The sequence below is a fragment of the Trichomycterus rosablanca genome, chromosome 25, assembly GCF_030014385.1.
Source record: "Trichomycterus rosablanca isolate fTriRos1 chromosome 25, fTriRos1.hap1, whole genome shotgun sequence".
In the NCBI taxonomy this organism is placed as follows: Eukaryota; Metazoa; Chordata; class Actinopteri; order Siluriformes; family Trichomycteridae; genus Trichomycterus; species Trichomycterus rosablanca.
Genome location: NC_086012.1, coordinates 1,704,009 through 1,724,198, shown reverse-complemented (window position 1 = coordinate 1,724,198; position 20,190 = coordinate 1,704,009). Strand labels below are relative to the sequence as shown.

The 20,190-nt window shown below is 45.5% G+C and overlaps 1 protein-coding gene across 2 annotated transcripts in view; it reads left to right on the top strand.

Moving 5' to 3' along the window:
* The first annotated feature begins 1,434 nt into the window (after nucleotides 1-1,434).
* Nucleotides 1,435-20,190, top strand: part of cdh7a (cadherin 7a) — a 41,463-nt gene continuing 22,707 nt past the window's right edge. Inside the window, exons 1-3 of one of the 2 annotated variants that reach the window (XM_062987261.1) lie at nucleotides 1,435-1,843; nucleotides 12,272-12,566; nucleotides 16,581-16,700. In XM_062987261.1, coding sequence (XP_062843331.1) covers nucleotides 1,601-1,843; nucleotides 12,272-12,566; nucleotides 16,581-16,700 — 658 coding nt within the window. In that variant the 5' untranslated portion in view covers nucleotides 1,435-1,600. Of the gene's footprint in view, nucleotides 1,844-12,271; nucleotides 12,567-16,580; nucleotides 16,701-20,190 lie in introns of those variants that run through there. The other variant, XM_062987262.1, reaches the window with a different exon arrangement.

The window sequence follows — 20,190 nt, the reverse complement described above, 5'->3', positions numbered from 1 at the left end:
CAGCAGGTCACGACCCTCACAGGTACACGTGCGGGTGTTTTACTAAACGTTTTGACTTATTTTAACGGTCAGGATCAGAATTCCTGTGTGGATTCGACGTTCTGTTTGGAATCCCGACACAGTCACAGGCTTTGTGGTCTCGTGTTGTACCAGTACAAAGATGGAAGGAATCCGGATGTGTGTTTGATCTCTTTGATCTGTGCTGTTTGATTAGGTTTAAAAGACCGTTAGAAGAACGTGTACGATTCCTGAATCCCTTAAGGATGACTGAAAAGAAACGGTTCGACTGGAATTTCTGTCATTTCAGCCAAGGTTACATGATACTGTCATGCTACAACTGCCTCGTTCTGCTGTCACGACCTTGTTCTGTTTTGTCAAGGTCGAAAAGACGTGGAAACGACGTCTGTACCTGAACCTTACTGTTTAATATTTATTTATTTATTGATGTAGTGCTAATATTTATAATATTTACTTTACACCGATCAGCCATATCATTAAAACCACCTCCTTGTTTCTACACTCACTATACAAGCACTTTGTAATTCTACAATTACTGACTGTAGTCCATCTGTTTCTCTGCATGCTTTGTTAGCCCCCTTTTTGCTGTTCTTCAATGGTCAGGACCCCCACAGGACCACCACAGAGCAGGTATTATTTAGGTGGTGGATCATTCTCAGCACTGCAGTGACACTGACATGGTGGTGGTGTGTTAGTGTGTGTTGTGCTGGTATGAGTGGATCAGACACAGCAGCGCTGCTGGAGTTTTTAAACACCTCACTGTCACTGCTGGACTGAGAATAGTCCACCAGCCAAAAATATCCAGCCAACAGCACCCCGTGGGCAGCGTCCTGTGCCCACTGATGTAGGTCTAGAAGATGAGCGACTCAAACAGCAGCAATAGATGAGCGATCGTCTCTGACTTTACATCTACAAGGTGGACCAACTAGGTAGGAGTGTCTAATAGAGTGGACAGTGAGTGGACACGGTATTTAAAAATTCCAGCAGCGCTGCTGTGTCTGATCCACTCATACCAGCACAACACACACTAACACACCACCACCATGTAAGTGTCACTGCGGTGCTGAGAATGATCCACCACCTAAATAATACCTGCTCTGTGGTGATCCTGTGGTGGTCCTGACCATTGAAGAACCGAGTGAACCGGCTAACAAAGCATGCAGAGAAACAGATGGACTACAGTCAGTAATTGTAGAACTACAAAGTGCTTCTATATGGTAAGTGGAGCTGATAAAATGGACAGTGAGTGTAGAAACAAGGAGGTGGTTATGTTATGTTATGGCTGATCGGTGTATATGCACTTATACAGTTTAGCACTGACCTGTGAAGCTAATGTTGCTATCGAGTATCAGAGAACAATCGCACACACACTCACATCTTCTCTCTCTCTCTCCTTCAGGACCGGCGTCCCTGATTCCAGCGTGATCAGCTCCCACTTCTGCTGTGGTCTGGCTCATCAATCACTGCAGCTCTGACTGTCCTCCTGCCCTCCCGAACCCCTCCCGCCCCCCTGAGCACCCTCCCGTCCACTCCTGGATACTTCGTGAATTATTCTCCCCCTCGTTCACCTCCAGCCCACACCATGAGCGCTACCCGTGGGACGTGGAGTGGACTAAGTACGCTCAGCCTGTTGCTGTTGGTCCACGTGAGGACGAGCTGCCGGGCCATGGCGCTGAACTCCGTACCCCTGCGTCAGGTATCGGACGCCCCCCTCGGGGGTGAGGTGGAAGGTGCAGGATTTCACAGATGGAAGAGGAACTGGGTGTGGAACCAATTTTTCGTCCTGGAGGAGTACACCGGGGACGAGCCGCTGTATGTCGGCAAGGTAAGAACAAGCGCTTTTATTTCACTACACACCCAGAATTCAGGTGGGTAGAGGGTTCGAACGATGGCTGGTAGGGGCACCAGTTTAACTAGACTGTTAGGTATCCAACCAGGGTTGCCAGATTTTCAGATTTCATACATTCACCTGAGTTCTGTACGAGCTGCATTACAGTGGGTTTTGGATAATGTTTTGTTGGTGTTGTTTGCAATATTTGGCCAAAAATATGTGGACACCCCTTCTAAGCATGATTTTGTATAAAATATAAAACTAAATAGGCACAAATTCCCATAGACACACTTCAAAGACTCATGAAACTCTATCCCAGAAGAGTGGAAGCAGTTATAGCCGGCTATAAGAGGCAGCTCAGTATCAATACGGACGTCTGGCAGGCTAATCGACAGGCGTCCACATACTTTTGGCCCTACAGTTGTATTTACAATTGTGTGTGTAAACATCTATCTATACATTCAAAATTCAGGTGGGTAGGGGGTTCGAACGATGGCTGGTGGGGGCACCAGTTTAACTAGACTGTTAGATAACCAACCAGGGTTGCCAGGTATTCAGATTTCATACAGTCATCCTGCATTACAGTGGATTTTGGTGAATGTTTAGTAGGCATTGCTTACCATATTTGGCCAATAAATATGTGGACACCCCTTCTAAGCCATAAAATCAACTATAGGCTTCCAATTTTTAGAATAGTTTGGCATGACTGTGGCCCTGTAAACAAAGCATGGCTTATAAAGACCAGTCAGTTGAGTTCATCTCTGTTAAACATGTTTGTGATGAACTGGAATGTTTATTTGACAAAATAGGCACAAATTCCCATAGACACACTTCAAAAACTAAAGAAAATCAGGCTAAAACAGGCTAATCCACAGGCGTCCACATACTTCTGGCCCCACAGTTCTTATTGTGTGTGTAAACATCAGAAGAAAGTTTCAGGACCTGATCAGAACTTGGGCTGAATTTCCCCCGAGTTCCTCCCGGAGTCAGAACGTGTTGAGATTGGAAGTTTCACGTCTATCACATTTCCCACCTCATCCATCACCGTCTCACAAAGCCTCGGCACGTTCGCTCGGCTAAATGCGCAGCGGGAAAAGAAAAGAAAACGTCGCCTCGTAGCTCGTATATAAATGCAATCCTGGATGATTGTTTTTGTGGAAATGAATACAGACGGAACGGTCGCTGATGCTATCGGGGCTTCGGATTATTTTTTATTATGCTAATTCTAAAGGTGAAAAATCACCGGCGTCAGAAAGAGCATCAGGTTTAGGGAAAATTCTTAGTTTATTAATGAAAAGACGTAAAGGCCGCGTTACAGCGCTCTGACTAAAATATAAAATAGATCTGTAACCCCGAGGACCCCACGTATGGTCACCTGAGGTACAGAAGGTTTAGGGTCGAGCTGCCCCCCCATTAAGGATTGGACCGGACTAGTATTCTTAACCTTGCTTTGAATTACCGGGGGGTTTGGGGGGGGGGGGGTCTGATTCCCCTAATTAATACTTGGACCACCCAAAAAAAGGGGTAAAAACAACAGTCCGGACGGGCGGGGGGTCGTCATTCATTCATGGGGCACAGCTGTAGCCTAGTGGTTAAGGTACTGGACTAGTAATCAGAAAGTTGCCGGTTCAAACTCCACTACTGCCAGGTTGCCACTGTTGGGCCCTTGAGCAAGGCCCTTAACCATCAATTGCTTAGACTGTATACTGTCACAGTATTTTATATTTATTTATACTGGGGATGACAATTGGTGGGTCAACATATACATATACTGTATATAAAGTTGTCTTATTCCCCCATGGTATAATTCAGACTCTGATCCTAAGTTTGCTGGTTCAAGCTCCACCGTTGGGCCCCTGAGCAAGGCCCTTAACCAATTGCTTGAATTGCATGAATCCTAAAAGCATGTGGATGATAATTGCAGATGGTGGATTGGCTGGGTTGCTGGATTGTCTTAAAGGATTCATTAATTGATTAATATATAATAGGGACAGTGGTAGTCTAGTAACTAGAGCCTCAGGCTATCAACTGAAAGGTTGCGAGTTCGAATCCCGGCTCTGCCATGCAGCCACTGTTGGGCCCTTGAGCACGGCCCTTAACTCTGTCTGCTCCAGGGGTGTTGTACAATAACTGAACCTGCACTCATGTCAAATTTTTATATGACGAATACAATATTAATTAATTCCCTTATTCATTAGTTTCCTGCAAGTTGCCACTGTTGGGCCCCTGAGCAAGGCCCTTAAGCAGTAGCTTGAACTGCATTCAGTGATAATCGTAAACGATTAAGGATTAACGCTTGTGCTAAACGCCGCTAATAGAAACCGGTTTGTATAACAGCGTTGGGTGGATGATTGAGCGTATGAGGAGCGGCGGGTGATTTTTTATATATATATATTTTAGCTCTGTGCTAATGGTCGTGTGTGTTTAATGAATCACGTTGTTTGATTACGGCTCTGTACGGATCCAGACTCCGCGCTCACATTAAAGATGATCAGGAAGGATCAGGGACACACGGGAGCTGCCCTGTCAGTCCGGCTGCTCGTGAAGTTCCATCGGTACGTCTCAGATCCGTGTAATTAACGCCGGATTCGGGCGGCACGTCACGTGATTCGCGGGATTATTTTAACGTGCTCTACATCGACTGCGTGCAAACGTGTGAGCGCCAATTCTGCCATTTTCAGTAAACTGGTGATTTAGTGGGATTTTTTCATGCACCAGTGTGTAGAGTTTACACAACATGGTGCATTAACAAGTTCTCTGGCAGAAAAGCTTTGTTGATAAGAAAGAACAACATGCAGAAGACACCAACCATTAAGTTTCACTTCTGTTCACTTCACTTCTGAAGTCTGAGGCTTCACCGAAACTGGACACTTAATGCTGTTTTTATTGTATTTCAGTGTTTTTGTTAATAATATTTGTGTTATTTTTAGTGCATAAGTGTCAAAAACAACCTCATTATTTTACATGAGACTAAAATATACAGTTTGTTTGTTTATTAGGATTTTAACGTCATGTTTTACACATTCATGACAGGAAACACACTCATGGACAATTTTGTATCTCCAATTCACCTCACTTGCACGTCTTTGGACTGTGGGAGGAAACCGGAGCACCCGGAGTAAACCCACGCAGAGACGGGGAGAACATGCAAACTCCGCACAGAAAGGACCCGGACCGCCCCACCTGGGGATCGAACCCAGGACCTTCTTGCTGTGAGGCGACGGTGCTACCCACTAAGCCACCGTGCCGCCCGAAATATACAGTATGCCGCTCCACGGGACCACGGACGCATTAACAGGTTTCCCTTGAAACACCTTGAAACTCGACGTCTTAAAAACTCGACGCCACTCCCAGAACCGACTGACGTCGAGTCTCAAGGTACCGCTGTGTAAGAATTAGCAACATGCTAACCGAAACGAATACACAGCGCGCGGCTAAAGCGCGAGGAGGCGGAAATCGCCCGGCCGCTCGATATTATTCCCGTAATTACAGCCGAGTGCTTTTAATGAATATTCTTTTGTGGTTGAGGATATTGTAACTCCATTAGCTGGTGTTATTGCCGATGACCCCGGCAGGCTGATGAATATTGATACGATGGGTCCGGCGTGAATAAAGAGCTCAGATGAAGTGATGTCACCGAGGGCATCATGAATTATACATATCAGCGCCTCCTGGGCGGCGCACGGGGAGGGGGGGGGGGGGGGGGGCGCTCCGTAATATCAACAATTATTAACGCTGACCTCGGTGTGTGTGATGAAAACACACATTCATTACACAGACGTCCTGAACAAGCGTCTGCTCTTATTATTATTTTATTGTTATTTAAATATCATCCTATTGAAGAGCTTCACATGTTTTGTGACATGGCCAAAAGTATGTGGACACCATTTGCTACGCTTTTAACGTTATTTGATGAGTTTGGTGTTGAAGAATTCTTGTGAAACACCTTTGGGATGAATGGGAATGCAGACACACTGCAAAATCATGGGTCTGTCTGAAAACTTAGTGAGCTGCCTCCTGCCTACAAAGGATTCTAATAAGACATGGAGCTCATAACTCAGATTATTTAGACACACTACTAAGCTTTTAGTTTTAGCTTACTAAGCTATCACAGTTAGTCTCAGGAAATTCAACCCGCTAGCACGCCAGCTAACGCCTCCCTCTGTGTACCGAAAACGCTTAAACTGTCCCTGACGCGCCTGAATTTACAAATAAACAACACTCGTATAATTACACCTTTATACAGATTAAAAATCAACGAGAATGTATTTACATTTGAAAGGAACTCCGTTGGTTGCGCCGCATTATATTCATCCGCCACGTTTGAAGTTCTTTGTGAGAAAAGTCGTGCCGCACTGAATGCTGGGATTGCCTTTAGCGCTGAGGAGGCGTCGGGCGCTCCCTCGTTATTCAGTCAGATCAGCACTCAGAATTAAGGCGCCTCAGTAGGAGCATTTTAAGGAATCTGAGAATTTAGACACGCCCTCTTCTCGGGAGTGTAGGATGACCTAAAATAGGTCCGTGTAGAGAGAGCGCTAAGTTTTCGGACAGACCCCGTGTATCAGTTCCACAGTACCACAGTGTCTAGGTTTGGGAATGGTGTCGAACTGGCGACTGGTCAGTCGTCCACATACTTTTGATTAACTTTCCGGGTGTCTGAAAGACGCTGGTATCAGATATCAGACGATATCATAAGCAAAAAATGTGGACGGGTGTGAAGGTAATAAATTGAGAAGTTAAAAGGGTGGCAGTGCCGCATCGTTATGGCTTTTATCTCCGGCCGTGTGGGAGTCCTAAAGTACACTGTTTACTGTGTATTCTGCACTGACACTCTTTATTCCGCTCGTTAAAATCTTGCTAATTAATCAGTTAACGGACTGGTGAGGGAGAGGAAAAGCCTGAGCGGTGCAGTTCAGGACTCTCGCAGGACCGGTACAGAGCTTGTGAACTCCTGAACTGGACTCTGAGTGGTCTCTTGTGTTCAGGGTGGGAACAGTAATGAACACAATGGAGTAGGACTAAGAAGTGGAGTAAGAATTAAACTCGATGAGCTCCCGGGTGGCTCAGTCGTCTGTGCTATCAACCGGCCGGACACCCATACAGATACAGTTGGATGTGTCTGAAATAAGTACTCCAAAAGGGGTTCCTCATTGTTGCTGCAGTTGCGCCCTCTGCTGGCTGACAGTCTGTGACTCCTCGTTCACGATGGTCTGCAGCTGAAATGAAGTTACCATTAAGGGAACTGGCTATGACTATATTGACAAAGTTCGGGAATCAGCATGACTGTTGACAAACTGGTTTTCCCTGATGCACAATAGTCTACATATAGTGTCAAAAAACATCCAGTGAGCAGCAGTTCTGCAATCAGAACCACAGAGTTGGTGCGAGAGGACGGAGCAGAATAGCCAGACTGGTTTGAGCCAATAGGAAGGCTAGAATATCTATAATAACCACGATTTACCACCACGGGGAGTCAAACGGGCTCTGAAATGAGCCGTGAAGGATCACGGACCATTAAGTTTCACCCGTCAGCCCAGATTTAGTCCAGTTCAAGATTAAATGGCCTCTCCAGTCACTAAATCTGAATCGAAATCCAAAATAATATGGACAGAAATCACAGAGGAATGTTTTATAGCTTTATAGATGTTTGGGATGCCGCCCAACCCACCAATAATTCAATTATTTAGCACTTTAGGCAACGTTTAGGCATTTTAAAAAGCTGCTTCTGCTATTATGGGATGGCAGGGGAGACACGTTCCCAAATTTGTTCCTTTAACCATTAATATTCATGAATCCTGACGTTTCTAATGAGGGTTCGGAGCCAATGTTAGCGTTTTCTTTGGCGGCGGAAATAATGACGAGGCGCTTTTAATACAGGAGCCTAAATTTGCTCCAGGGATGCCAGATCTACCCTCAAACCCCCCAACTGCAGGAACCCGACGGTCCTGCCCGAGATGAAACGAACACCGACTCCTAAGACGCCTGGCGAGAATTAAAGCGAATCTAATGGCTAGAAAATGAGGCTCTTTTCATGTCGCATCTCCACGCTCCCCGGCCAAATCCTCTCTGGCACGGCTTCCGACATGTGTTTGGTAATTACGAGCGGTGCAGAAGGAGGCTTTTCATCTGCCTCCCAGGGCGCACGGCTCGCTGCCACGGCTGTTTGTCATCACCGCACATGAAAGTCATCAGGCACCTAATCACGCCCGCCATATCGTCCCCGGGGGCCGTGGCGGAACGCAGAGCGCGTACGGCGAAACCAACCGACACCCACGGCTACCAACCCAAGAAGGTCAACCCAGATAATTAAGGTCGGCCGTACCGCGCCTGACGCCGCCCGGCACCGCCTGGCACGCTCCTCCTCCGGCAGGATATGAGACGACGCCTCCGAATCCATCGAGGAGGAATAAGAAAAGGATTCCCTGACAATGCAGCCGAAATGAGGCCGGCGGTCCCCGGGCTCGAGGCACCGCCGGAATACAATCACAACCATTAGCATTTTTATAGCGCTCCAGAGGTGTTGATTCAGGTGAAATATTACAATAAGCAGAAGATCTGTCACCGTGAGACCGGATTTAAAAAGCACCGGCGCATCGTTCGCCTGCCGTAAGACGCGGTGATGAACTTATCGCCCGTATTCAGCCGCGCGGTATTGTTACACGCCTGATTATGGCAGATTTCTAAAAAAAAAAAGAAGCGTCTAGAAACGGTGAGCTAAAGCCCAGCGCTGCCAGTCTCGCCCTGAATCTGTCGCTCAGCGCTAAATGTCACAAACAAAAGACGCCGGCAGGAACGAGACCCCGGAATGCCAAGCTAGATTTTTATCACCTGATCCGATGAAAAAATGACTTCCAGTCGACGTGATCAGCTCCTCAGTAGAGAGGATTCTAATGTGAGAGGAAGCTCATGAGGCAGATTATGTAGCCGCTCTGCTTAGACAGAGATTTCGCCGATTACTAAGCTAACACAGTTAGCCTCATGGCACAACCCGCTAGCACGCTCAGTGTACCAAAAACTTTTAAAATCTCCCTGACGAGCCGGAATTTACAAATAAACGACACTTGTGCACCTTTGTTTATTTACATTTACATTGATAAGAACTCTGTTGGTTGCTCCGCATTGATTCATCCGCCATGTTTGTAGTTTCTTGTAAGAAAAGTCATGCCGCATTGAATGCTGGGATTGTTTTCAGCACTGAGGAAGCATCGGTCGCTTCCTCGTTATTCAGTCAGATTATCACTCAGAATTAAGACGCCTCAGTAGGAGCATTTTAAGGGATCTAAGAATTAAGACATGCCCTCTTCGTTTCGGGAGTGTAGGATGATGGGAAATGTGTCTGTGTAGGGAGATCGCTAGGTTTACAGAGCCAACATCACTAGACTTGAGTTCTTAGCATTATTTGTTGTTAAATGAGGTGCATTTCTTATAATTACATAATAATAATAATAATAATAATAAAAATAATAATAATCATAAAAATAATCATAAAATATAAAAAAATTAAATAATAATAATCATAAAAATGTAAATATAAATATAAATAATAAAATAATAATAATTAATAATAAAAATAATCATAAAATATATATATATATATATATATATATAATGATAATAAAAATATAAAAAAATAATAATAATAAAAATATTTAAAAAAATTAAATAATAATAAAATTAATAATTAAAAAAATAATAATAATAGCAATAATAATAATAATAATGATAAAATAATAATAATAATAATAATAATTAATGATTAATAATTAATAAATAAATGCAAATAATTCGTCTGCATATTTGATTTGGAAAAATTTTTGTGCTGTACGCCCTTCCTGACAGACCCCTCTCATTTATCTGGGCCTGGGACCTGCACTGAGGGTGCACTGATCTGTTTCCCTACAATAACTAGAGATCAGCACTGTGATTCTAACCATTACAACACACCAATTAAAGTTTTAAATCTTGACCAGGGGTGCTGATACCCGGCGGCTCACACTAGCAGCAGGGAAACGTTCCTCACTTCCTGTTCCGCAGCGCTCGTTTCTTTAACGAGAGCCGTGTTCCCGGGCTTGATTGAGTAGATATAGCTAATTAAAAGAGGCGCCGCCATCTGTAACCGAGCCGAGCCGGATGAGTCCGCTCGCGCTTTCTGAATCCCAATGAAGAAATTACAGCCAATCAGAGGGCGACGCTCCGCCGAAAGATTTACGGCCTCTCGCGTTTCTCACTCATTAAATGCGACTGAGAGGAAGAGTAATTGATATGTGCTGGCAGGCAGGACCGCACCAGCTTTCTAATCAGGGGCCGGAGCCACAGCCACAGCCGGAGCCACAGCCGGAGTCCGAGCGGAACCGGGAGCCGGATCGAGCCATTAGAGTATCGGGACAGACGAAGGACACGGACGAGCGCTAAATTAGCTGCATGTAAAACAGGAGGTGTTTGTCATTAGGAGCTAATTGGTGCCACTTTGTGTTTTGTGTTTTTATTATTATTTTTTGGACGGGATAGTATTCATTTATCCTGGTTTATTGTGGTTTAATTCACTGGCCTGTATCGGCGTCCACGTCTTTGTTTTTTGTTTCTTTTCGTGAGCTTGTCGTTGCATCTGAGGGGATTTGAGTCGATAACCGAGTTAATGAAGCCTGACAGAACCAGCAGCCGGATTTCTACACACAGACGTCAGGCGTCGCCCTTTATTTTTCTTTCTTTAGAATATTGTGGGGGGTTTTTTTTTATTGTTTATGTGACGCTTTGTGCCACGGCCTCTTAATTCCTTGTCAGAGATTATTATTAGTTACAACTGGTGACTTCTCTGTGCCCATATGTATACAGCTAGACTTCCTGCCACTATTAAAAAGTGAAAAGCGACAGTCAAACACTGTCCAAACCAAGAGGTTTATGAGCCTTGCTCAGGAGTCCAACAGCAACAGCTTGGGCGAGCAGGGATTTTAAACCTCAAGCTTCCAAAACCTCTGACCTACCGCTTCTGGAAGTTTATGAAAATACGAAATTCACTGTGATTCCTGGTGCCTTTTGATGGTGCACACCGACCCATGAGACGATGTCCAGTTTGATCTGGTACCTGCACGTTATCAGCAGGACCTTCAGCTTTTGTACGACCTAAAGTGGATTGTCCTGCAGGGCATCCTGGTGCATCTCCTTCGTTGGTAATTGATACATGCATGCCCGGCCATCCACTCAATCTCAGACAGAACAGCATTTGTCGGACCAGTCGACCTTTCTCTGTTGCTCCGATGTCCAGTTCTGATGCCTGCATGCTCATTGTTGGTGCTTTTGATGGAGGGTAGCATGGACACTTTGACCTGTGACTATGCAGCCTCGTACACAGAGGAGTTCAATGCTCTGTGTGTGACAGTGGCAACCTGGCAGTGGTGGGGTTTGAACCATCAACCTTCATACCTGCTTACTAGTCAAGTACTTTAACCACAAAGCTACAACTGGTCCTCATGACCTATACACCATACAGTCCCAACAATCCGAACAATTGAGGGTTGAGGGTTCTGATCAGGGGCCTAACACAGGATATTTTGTTGATGTTGGGGCTTGAACTGGCAATATTCTGATGACTAGTCCAGTACCCTAAACACTAAGCCACCCCAGAGCTTATGAAGGTGACCATACACAGTCCTTGCTCAAAGGCTCGACAGTGGGAAGTCAGATGTGGTGTGGGGCTTGAACCATCGACCTTCATACCTGCTCACTAGTCCACTACCTTAACCACTAGACTACAACCCTGCCTTTCACTCATGACCTTATACAGTCCATACAATCCAAGTGGCCTAAAACAGGATATTTTGTGAAGGTGTAAATGAAGTGGAATGAATGAGAGCGTGTGTGAAGCGTGTGTGATTTTCCTCACTCAGAAACAGTTTGTATATCAGATCTGAAAATGTGCAGAAAAACAAACGCGTCTGTGTGACTGAGAGGATTTCCGAGAGCTTCGTGTTTGCGGTTTGTGGGTTTTTATTTATTTATTTCTGAAAGCTCTCATAAAAAGCTCTCCGACTCCAAATCAGAAATAAACAGGTCAATAAAGCTGGAGGGTTTAAACGAGGGAGAAAAGCAGCCACCGGAGTTCCTTTTTCTTTTACTGTGGTTAAAAGTAAAATGTAAGTAATTAACATTAAAGGATTTCTGTATAATTCAGCACTAATGAATTCGGACTCACCGCCGGCGTGTCGTCCTCTGTTTGTTAAAATAGGTTCCTAATAGAGGGTAGCACGGTGGGTAGCACTGTCTCCTCACAGCAAGAAGGTCCTGGGTTCGATCCCCAGGCGGGGCGGTCCGGGTCCGGTTTCATCCCACCGTCCAAAAACATGCAGTCAGATTATCACTCAGAATTAAGGCGCCTCAGTAGGAGCATTTTAAGGACCTAAGAACTGACTCTCTTTCTCTCTGCAGTTACACTCAGACGTGGATAAAGGTGAAGGGAGGGTCAAATACGTCCTGACGGGCGAGGGCGCCACCAGCATCTTCACCATCGACGAGAACACAGGTGACATCCACGCCACCAAGCGCCTGGACCGCGAGGAGCAGCCGTACTACACGCTGAGGGCCCAGGCCCGCGACCGATCCACCAACCTGCCCGTCGAACCCGAGTCCGAGTTTGTCATCAAGGTGCAGGACATCAACGACAACGAGCCCAGGTTCCCCGACGGCCCGTACCAGGCACAGGTGCCCGAAATGTCTCCAGTGGGTAAGTGAATCGAGTCGAATACGAGTAAACTATACGGGCGAAAGTATTCGGACGCCTGACCATGAACTTGTATCAAAATAGAGTGACCCCTGGGTGATCTTGTCAGATTTTGACGTGTGTCTGTGTATGGGAATTTGTGCCTGTTCAGTCAAAAGAGCTTATTTATATTGACACTGATGCTGGTCAAGAAAGCCTCAGTTGATGTTCCAGTTCAGTGGGTCTTTATAGAGCTTGTTCATGCTGAAACAGGAAAGGGCCTTCCCTAAACTGTTGCTGCAAAGCCAGAAGCTTATAACTTTAATAATATTATTGATTTATTACGTTTACATTCACGTTAGCGGTATTTAGTGGACACTTCTATCCAAATACACTGAAGCGGCGGCACAGTGGTGGATTGAGTAGCTCTGTGATTGGAGTTCCTGGGTTTGATTACTCAGCTGGATGTGGGTTTCCTCCGGGTTACCAAGTGAGACTTGAACCAGCAACCTTCTGATTACTAGTTCAGTACCTTAACCCCTAAGCTACCATCGTCCCTGGTATTTATTAACCTGTTAGCAACTGTTAAGGCTGAAACGTGAATTCAATAATTAATAAGGGGGCGTCACAATGCGCGGACGTGATTGGCTAATGTCCGAGGTGGGGAGGTGCACATGTCGTGCTCTCGGTGCAGGTCCCAGACCCGGATAGAAATTTGAGGGTTGTGTCAGGAAGGGCATCAAAGATAAGAACTGTTCCAAGTCTGGTGTGTGGACCAGATCTGCTGCGGCGACGCCTAAATACGGGAGCAGCCGTATAAATAAATAAAACGCTGACCGGTGTGGGTGTTTTGTTTTGGCGCCGTTAAACGGCTGACGGTCGGCCGTTCAAGTCGTCACGCTGTTTTTATAAGCGCAATTAACATGCCGTCCGCCGGCGTCCGCTGCGACCGGGGAGCAAAGCCATTAGCCTCGGAGAACGCTGGCGACCCCGCTGTCACCCGCCGTGCCGCCGATCAATTTAAAATCGTTCCGAGGCGCCGCTGATGAATGGGCCTGATTAACGAGAGACTGCTTAATTTAATTTAGTCATTAACAAACAGGAGATTGTTTATGACTTCGGACCCCTGGATCACCTGGACGCGCCGCCCCCCCTCGCCCGACTCCTCCGCTGGAAATGCTAAACAGATGCTGACGGTGACGTCCTAGCCGTGTCGTCCTCACCCGCTCGTTTTTCATCCTCCCTGACATTAGGAAGATGTTTAAAGCGGTGCTGTGGTGTCGGCTAACTCTGTTAGTCTTTGATTATATCAATAAACAATGAATATAATCGAATATTTTAAAAGAACGTCTTCAGATGTTTAGCAAATAATCCAATCACAGAGCGGCGGCACAGTGGTGGAGTGAGTAGCTCTGTCGGCTCACAGCAAGAACGTCCTGGGTTTAATTACTAAGCTGAATGTGGGTTTCCTCTGGGTGCTCCGGTTTGTACAGTACAGCTTCTTTGGTAGTCGGGGTAAGAACTAAGAGCCATTGTACATCATACAGCGCCCCCTGTGGTCGAGAGGGTTAAGAGCCTTGCTCAAGGGTCCAACAGTGCCTGCATGGCTGAGCTGGGATTCAAACCCACAACTTTCTAGTTGGCAACCCTCCATGAGAATTTGGGCTCGAATTTTAGCACCGATGTTGGATGAAAAGGCCTTGCTGACAGTCTACGTTCCGGTTCATCCCACTGCCTTTCATTAGAGTGGAGAAACTGTTCTGTTTATTGCTTGTTATTCTCTGTGCAACTGTTGCTCCGGTTACTTTCAGGTCCTCTGGCAACCCTTTCTAGTGACTCCTGGCATTTTTATGATTAGGTTCAGAGCAAATTGGATGTGGGTTTACTCCGGGTGCTCCGGTTTCCTCACGCAAGTCCAAAGTCATGCAGTCAGGCCAGCTGGAGCTACTAAAAATTGCTCAAAGTGTGAATGAATGAATGACTTGATTTGTCATATATATACATACCCAGAGCCAAGAGGGTTAAGTGCCTTGCTCAAGGGTCCAACAGGGCCAAGATTCAAACCCACAACCTTCTAATTGGCAACCCACAGCTCTACCTACTAGGCTATGTGTGTGTTTGCCCTGTGACCCTGACCAGGATAAAGTAATGCTAAAACACTCATTGAATGAATAAGCAAATGCCACAAAGCTGGGATTTAAACCCACATTCTTCTGATTGATATTCCAAGCTCTGTACCTAAAGTGGTTGAATGTTTGTTCCCATTGCTGTAAATAAAGCCGATCATTCCGTTACTGCCGTTTGTTACATGTCAGGGTGTAAAACGGTTCCTGGACGTGATGGTAATCAGTGTGTCGTTATTTCAGGGTCACGTTTACTCTCCCGCTGATTCCCGGCGGCGTTTTTCAGGCGGTTCTCGGAGGTTTATTGCTTTGGACGTGACACGAACCCCGCCGCTCGCTGAAGGTCTTATTTAGCCCCTTTTTTATGAGCGGAGGCGTTTAAAGGTAATCGGTGCTCCTCCGGGGAGCGCCGCAGCTCGTACCGCCACATAAATCCGCCACAAATGAAGGTCCGGCATTTTCTATTAGATGCTTTACAGCTTAAATAAAATCTATCTGAGGAACATCAGCCAGACAGACGGGACGGATTAAACTCAGCGGTCCGGCACAGACGTCTGCGCTGAGGGTCTGAAGGACCGTCTGGGAGCTCTGATTGGACGAGCTGCAGACGTTTCTGTTGTGGCCTAATGAACAGCAGTGGGATGAATCGGAACATAGACTGTCAGTGAGGCTTTCTCATCCAACATCAGTGCTCTTAACCTAATATTAAAAAGCCAGGAGTCACTAGAAAGGGTTTCAGGAGGACCTGAAAGCAACAGGAGCAACAGTTACACAAAATAACAAGCAATAAACAGCACCACTACTCGACCATAATGAATTTGTGGATTAGTTTTGGCACTGATGTTAGATGAGAAAGCCTTGCTGACAGTCTACATTCCAGTTCATTCCACTGCCTTTCATTAGAGTGGAGCAGCGGTGCTGTTTATCTCTTGTTTTTCTCTTTGTAACTGTTGCTCCTGTTGCTTTCAGGTCCTTCTGCATCCTTTCTAGTGACTCCTGGCTTTTTATTATTAGGATGAGAGCACTGAAGTTGAATGAGTTCCAGTTCATCCCACTGCTGTTCATTATGGTCGAGTAGCGGTGCTGTTTATTGCTTGCTATTCTCTGTGTAACTGCTGCTCCTGTTGCTTTCAGGTCCTCCTGCATCCTTTCTAGTGACTCCTGGCTTTTTATTATTAGGTTAAGAACGCTGATGTTGGATGAGAAGGCCTCACTGACAGTCTATGTTCCGATTCATCTCACTGCTGTTCATTAGGATGAAGCAGTGTGGTTACAACAACAGAACTCAATAAATAATAATAAGGGTTTTCCAGATGTGTTTGGCATTAGAGATGGAGATGGAGGTGTTAATGCAGGAAGAATTTGGGTTGTGGTAACGTGACCTGCGTCTCATTTTTCCTGATTGTTTCCAGATGTTTGCGCGGCGTAACTTTCAGCCAAATCACGAACCGCCAACAACACAACGCACTAATCAGCGCCAGACAAATTATAATAAATCAGTCGTGTGGTTTCATGACGTACTGCGTTCACTGTTCAAAAACGTTAAAATAAGTTCAGCAGAGACTCGGTTTATGCTTTTCATCTCCGGACTCGAATTAAACGTTTCTCCTAAATTCATGACGAGTTTATATCCAATCAGCTGAGGTCAAAAGTTTACATACACCCATTCTGAAGGAATAGGTATGTCATGGTCACTCTGGACTAAATGGACTGATTGAAACATTTATTATATTATATGAAGAACATCTGAGTTCTATTGTATTTGTGTGTATAAATATAATTAAAGAGAATAAATAATATGTTAACAATTTATATCAACAGTTTATGGAAAATGTCCATAAATACCTGCTGGTCACTTGTGGAGAATCATAACGGCTGTACGACAGCTGACGAGGTGACTTGTGTTGTTCTTCAGGTACGTCTGTGGTGGAGGTGAAGGCGACGGACGCTGACGATCCTACGTACGGTAACAGCGCCAGAGTCGTCTACAGCATCCTAGAGGGACAGCCGTACTTCTCCGTCGAACCCAAGACAGGTACAAATTTTAGTGATGTTTGGGGGTCACATGGGGGTGCTGGAGCCTATCCCAGATTTTCAATGGGCGCAAGGCACATAGTAACACCCTGGATGGGGCGCCAGTCCATCGCAGTGCAGACACACATACACCCATAGGGCAATTCAGTGTCTCCAATTAACCTGGCTGCATGTTTTTGGACTGTGGGAGGAAACCGGAGCTCGTGGAAGAAACCCACGCAGACACAGGGAGAACATTCACACTCCACACAGAAAGGACCCGGAGCGCCCCACCTGGGAATCGAACCCAGGACCTTCTTGCTGTGAGGCGACAGTGCAACCCACTGTGGTGGGAGACTGTAATGTGTAAACATCTGTACATCCCATTACGTTCCCAATTGGAAAGTTTAAGGACGTTCTGCTAATGTGCATTTGCATCATAACTACACAGGATTCTACCTAATCTAATTCATGCCCATGAAATGATTAGTTTCCCATGTAATAAGCAATTTGTGTTTAAAGATTTAACATTTTTCAATCATGTAGCGTTCAAGTGCCTCACATTTACTGGGTAATCTGCACTATGAGGCGTCCTAGCAATCCTACGGCAATTCAGTTAGCAATCAAAGTGTAAAGTAGCTAAAAACACGATTTAGGTACCTGAGCTTGGAAAACTAACAACCAATTCTGTGGGTCAAAACACAGAGGAGAATTTGAAGCCTCACACCGTCGCTGGATGTTCTAGATTTACATTCAGCCATTAATTTAGCTGTGCTGTGTATCGTAGCTTCTATTTATTCTATCATTTTAATGACTGACATGAAATGTGGCTCTTTTCTTAAAAAATCAGTGAAGTTCTGTGACTTTCAGTACATTTTATCATGAATTTATTATAACCTTATTTATAGCGGATGTTTAGAGTCGAAATGTGTTCTTAAGTGAGCGTAAAGAGTGTTTTCTTGAGTCCGTCATCATTTTAAAGCTGTTAAAAACACAAACACGCCGACTGAAAACTCCAGGTAACGTCCTGCTGCTCCTCTGACTGGACTCACGGGATGCTGATCGTCATGGTAACGTGTAGACTAAGCGGTACTCTACACACGTGCGTCATTTTGGATGGAATTTCCTGCAGCTGAGGCTTCACCTATAATCAATCAGACTGGAGAAAATCTTTGTATGATTCAGGCTTCATCTGATTAAAAATAACGGCTCTTACTGTAGTTCGCTAAAGTCCAGGAGTCTCAGGAATGCTTTACAGCCCTCACCAGACGTTTTTATTGTTATTTTTTTGGATTGATACCTCGCTCAGGTCGTGTTTTTGAGATAAGCTCAGGATCTACGAGGAGCCGAGCAGATTAAAGTCGTTATTGAAGATGAATGAATGAACGAGTCGCTCCTGTGAGAAACATCAGAGCCGGACGTTAAAAACCAGATTCCACTGTTCCACTTTTCTCGTTTCTGACTCCCGGGATGTTCGAGGAAGCGTCGCTGATGATCTTCAAACTCGATTTGGAACACAGCCTGTCGGATATCAGAGACGAATGTAGGACGCGGCCGTTCGATCCGTCACGTAGGATGTTCGGCGGGATCTTCGAGCGTGAACGATGACGTGGCGTGAGCTGATGAGACTCGGGCCGCCGTGCTGGAACCCTGTGATGGATCTTCACGCCGGGTCGAGACGTGACGAAAAATACCATATACGGACAAAAGTATTGGGACGCCCGTTATAATATTAGAATTCATGTGTTTCGACCTCACTCAACAGCTCTGGAATGAACCAGATGGGCACAAATCCCACAGACATACTCCAAATTCCTGTGACAAGCTCAGTTTAAAGAACTCCAGTGTTCTAGTGTAGATCTCTGGAATGACACGGAACATCAACATCAACGCCCAGCCGTACAGATGCTGTCATCTTTTGATCAAATGGGCACAAGTTCCTACAGACACACTCCAAATTCCTGTGAGAAGCCTACTCAAAAGAGCGGCTGTCGTTCTAGCTTACTTTTGATCATAACATTACTGTTAATATAATTGTTTCAGTTTCACTCCCGCCACACATACAGCAGCAGAGTTTTGTTTTACTACACCGACTAATTTTAGATTCTTGCTCCTCCGGTATGTTGGCGCAGCGGCGAGCAAATAGCAGCCGGTATCGATCCGGGTTTAAGCGGGCGGTTCTCTGAGCAGGACGGATGAAGGGTCACTTAATGGCACGGGAATTAGTCACTGGATGGAAATGTCAACTAACAAAGATCAGCACAGAAAATGAATTCGGAGTCCGACGGAGACGTGGAGCGAAGATCACGGAGGGAGAGATAATCCGGATTTAATTACGGTGCAACACTTCACATACGGCCAAAAGTATCTGGACACCTGACGTCCTGTTTAAAAAAAACAAACAGTATTAAAACAGAGTGACCTCTGTGTGATCCTTTCAGCTAGAACTACAGTCGCTATTCTGAGAAGGCTTCTCACAAGATTTTGAAGTATGTTTGTGGGAATTTGTGCCCATTCAGTCAAAGGGTATTTGTATTTTTGGGCACTGATGTTGCTCAGGAAAGCCTCAGTTGAAGTTCCGGTTCATTCCAAAGCTGTTCGGTCAGGGAGTTTTTCTTCATGTCTTTATAGAACTTTGTGTATGCACTGGACCTTCCCTAAACTGTTGCTGCCAAGTTGGAAGCATAACATTATTGCATTTAGCCAACGCTTTTTATCCAAAGCGACTTACAGTTGTGACAGTATACAGTCTAAGCAGTCGAGGGTCCAACAGTGGCAACATGGCAGAGGTGGGGCTTGAACCGGCAGGCTTCTGATTACTAGTTCAGTACCTTGACCTCTAGGCTACAACTGCCCTCTGGTGGCAGTTCCTTTATATAATTGCTGTAGCCGAAACATTCATTAGTACGTGGAACAGTGGTCTCTTACCAAGACCAGAAAGAAGACTCAGACTTTCTAGTCCTAGTTATATGGGCACAGAGCAGTCTGCCTGATCAATAATGACTTATTAGAAGGCCATGCCTCAAAATTAAATGACATTATAGAACTACACAATGGCACGGTGGGTGGCGCAGTGGGTGGCATTGTTGCGTCACAGCAAGAAGGACCTGGGTTTAAGTCCCTATGTTCTCCTTCTGTGTCTGTGTGGGTTTCTCCGGGTGCAGTCAGGCCAACCGGAGCTACTACAAATTGTCCTAAGTGTGTGTGTGTGTGTGTGTGTGTGTGTGTGCAAATTGTGAAAGAAATAATCTGTCTTGGCTTGAAGTACTCTACTGGTACTGGGTTCCAAACTGCCTCTAAATGCAGCTTCAGGAAGTCCAAGAACTGTTCAACATGAGCTTCATCGGTTTGTAATGTAAGCACAGCACTGTTGGACTTCTGAGCAGTGAGAAGACGTTATTGCTCTAAGTGTGTGTGTGTGTGTGTGTGTGTGTGTGTGCCTGGTGATGGACTGTGATTTGTCCAGGATGTTTCCTACCTTTCACCAGACCCACCGTGACCCTGACCGGGTG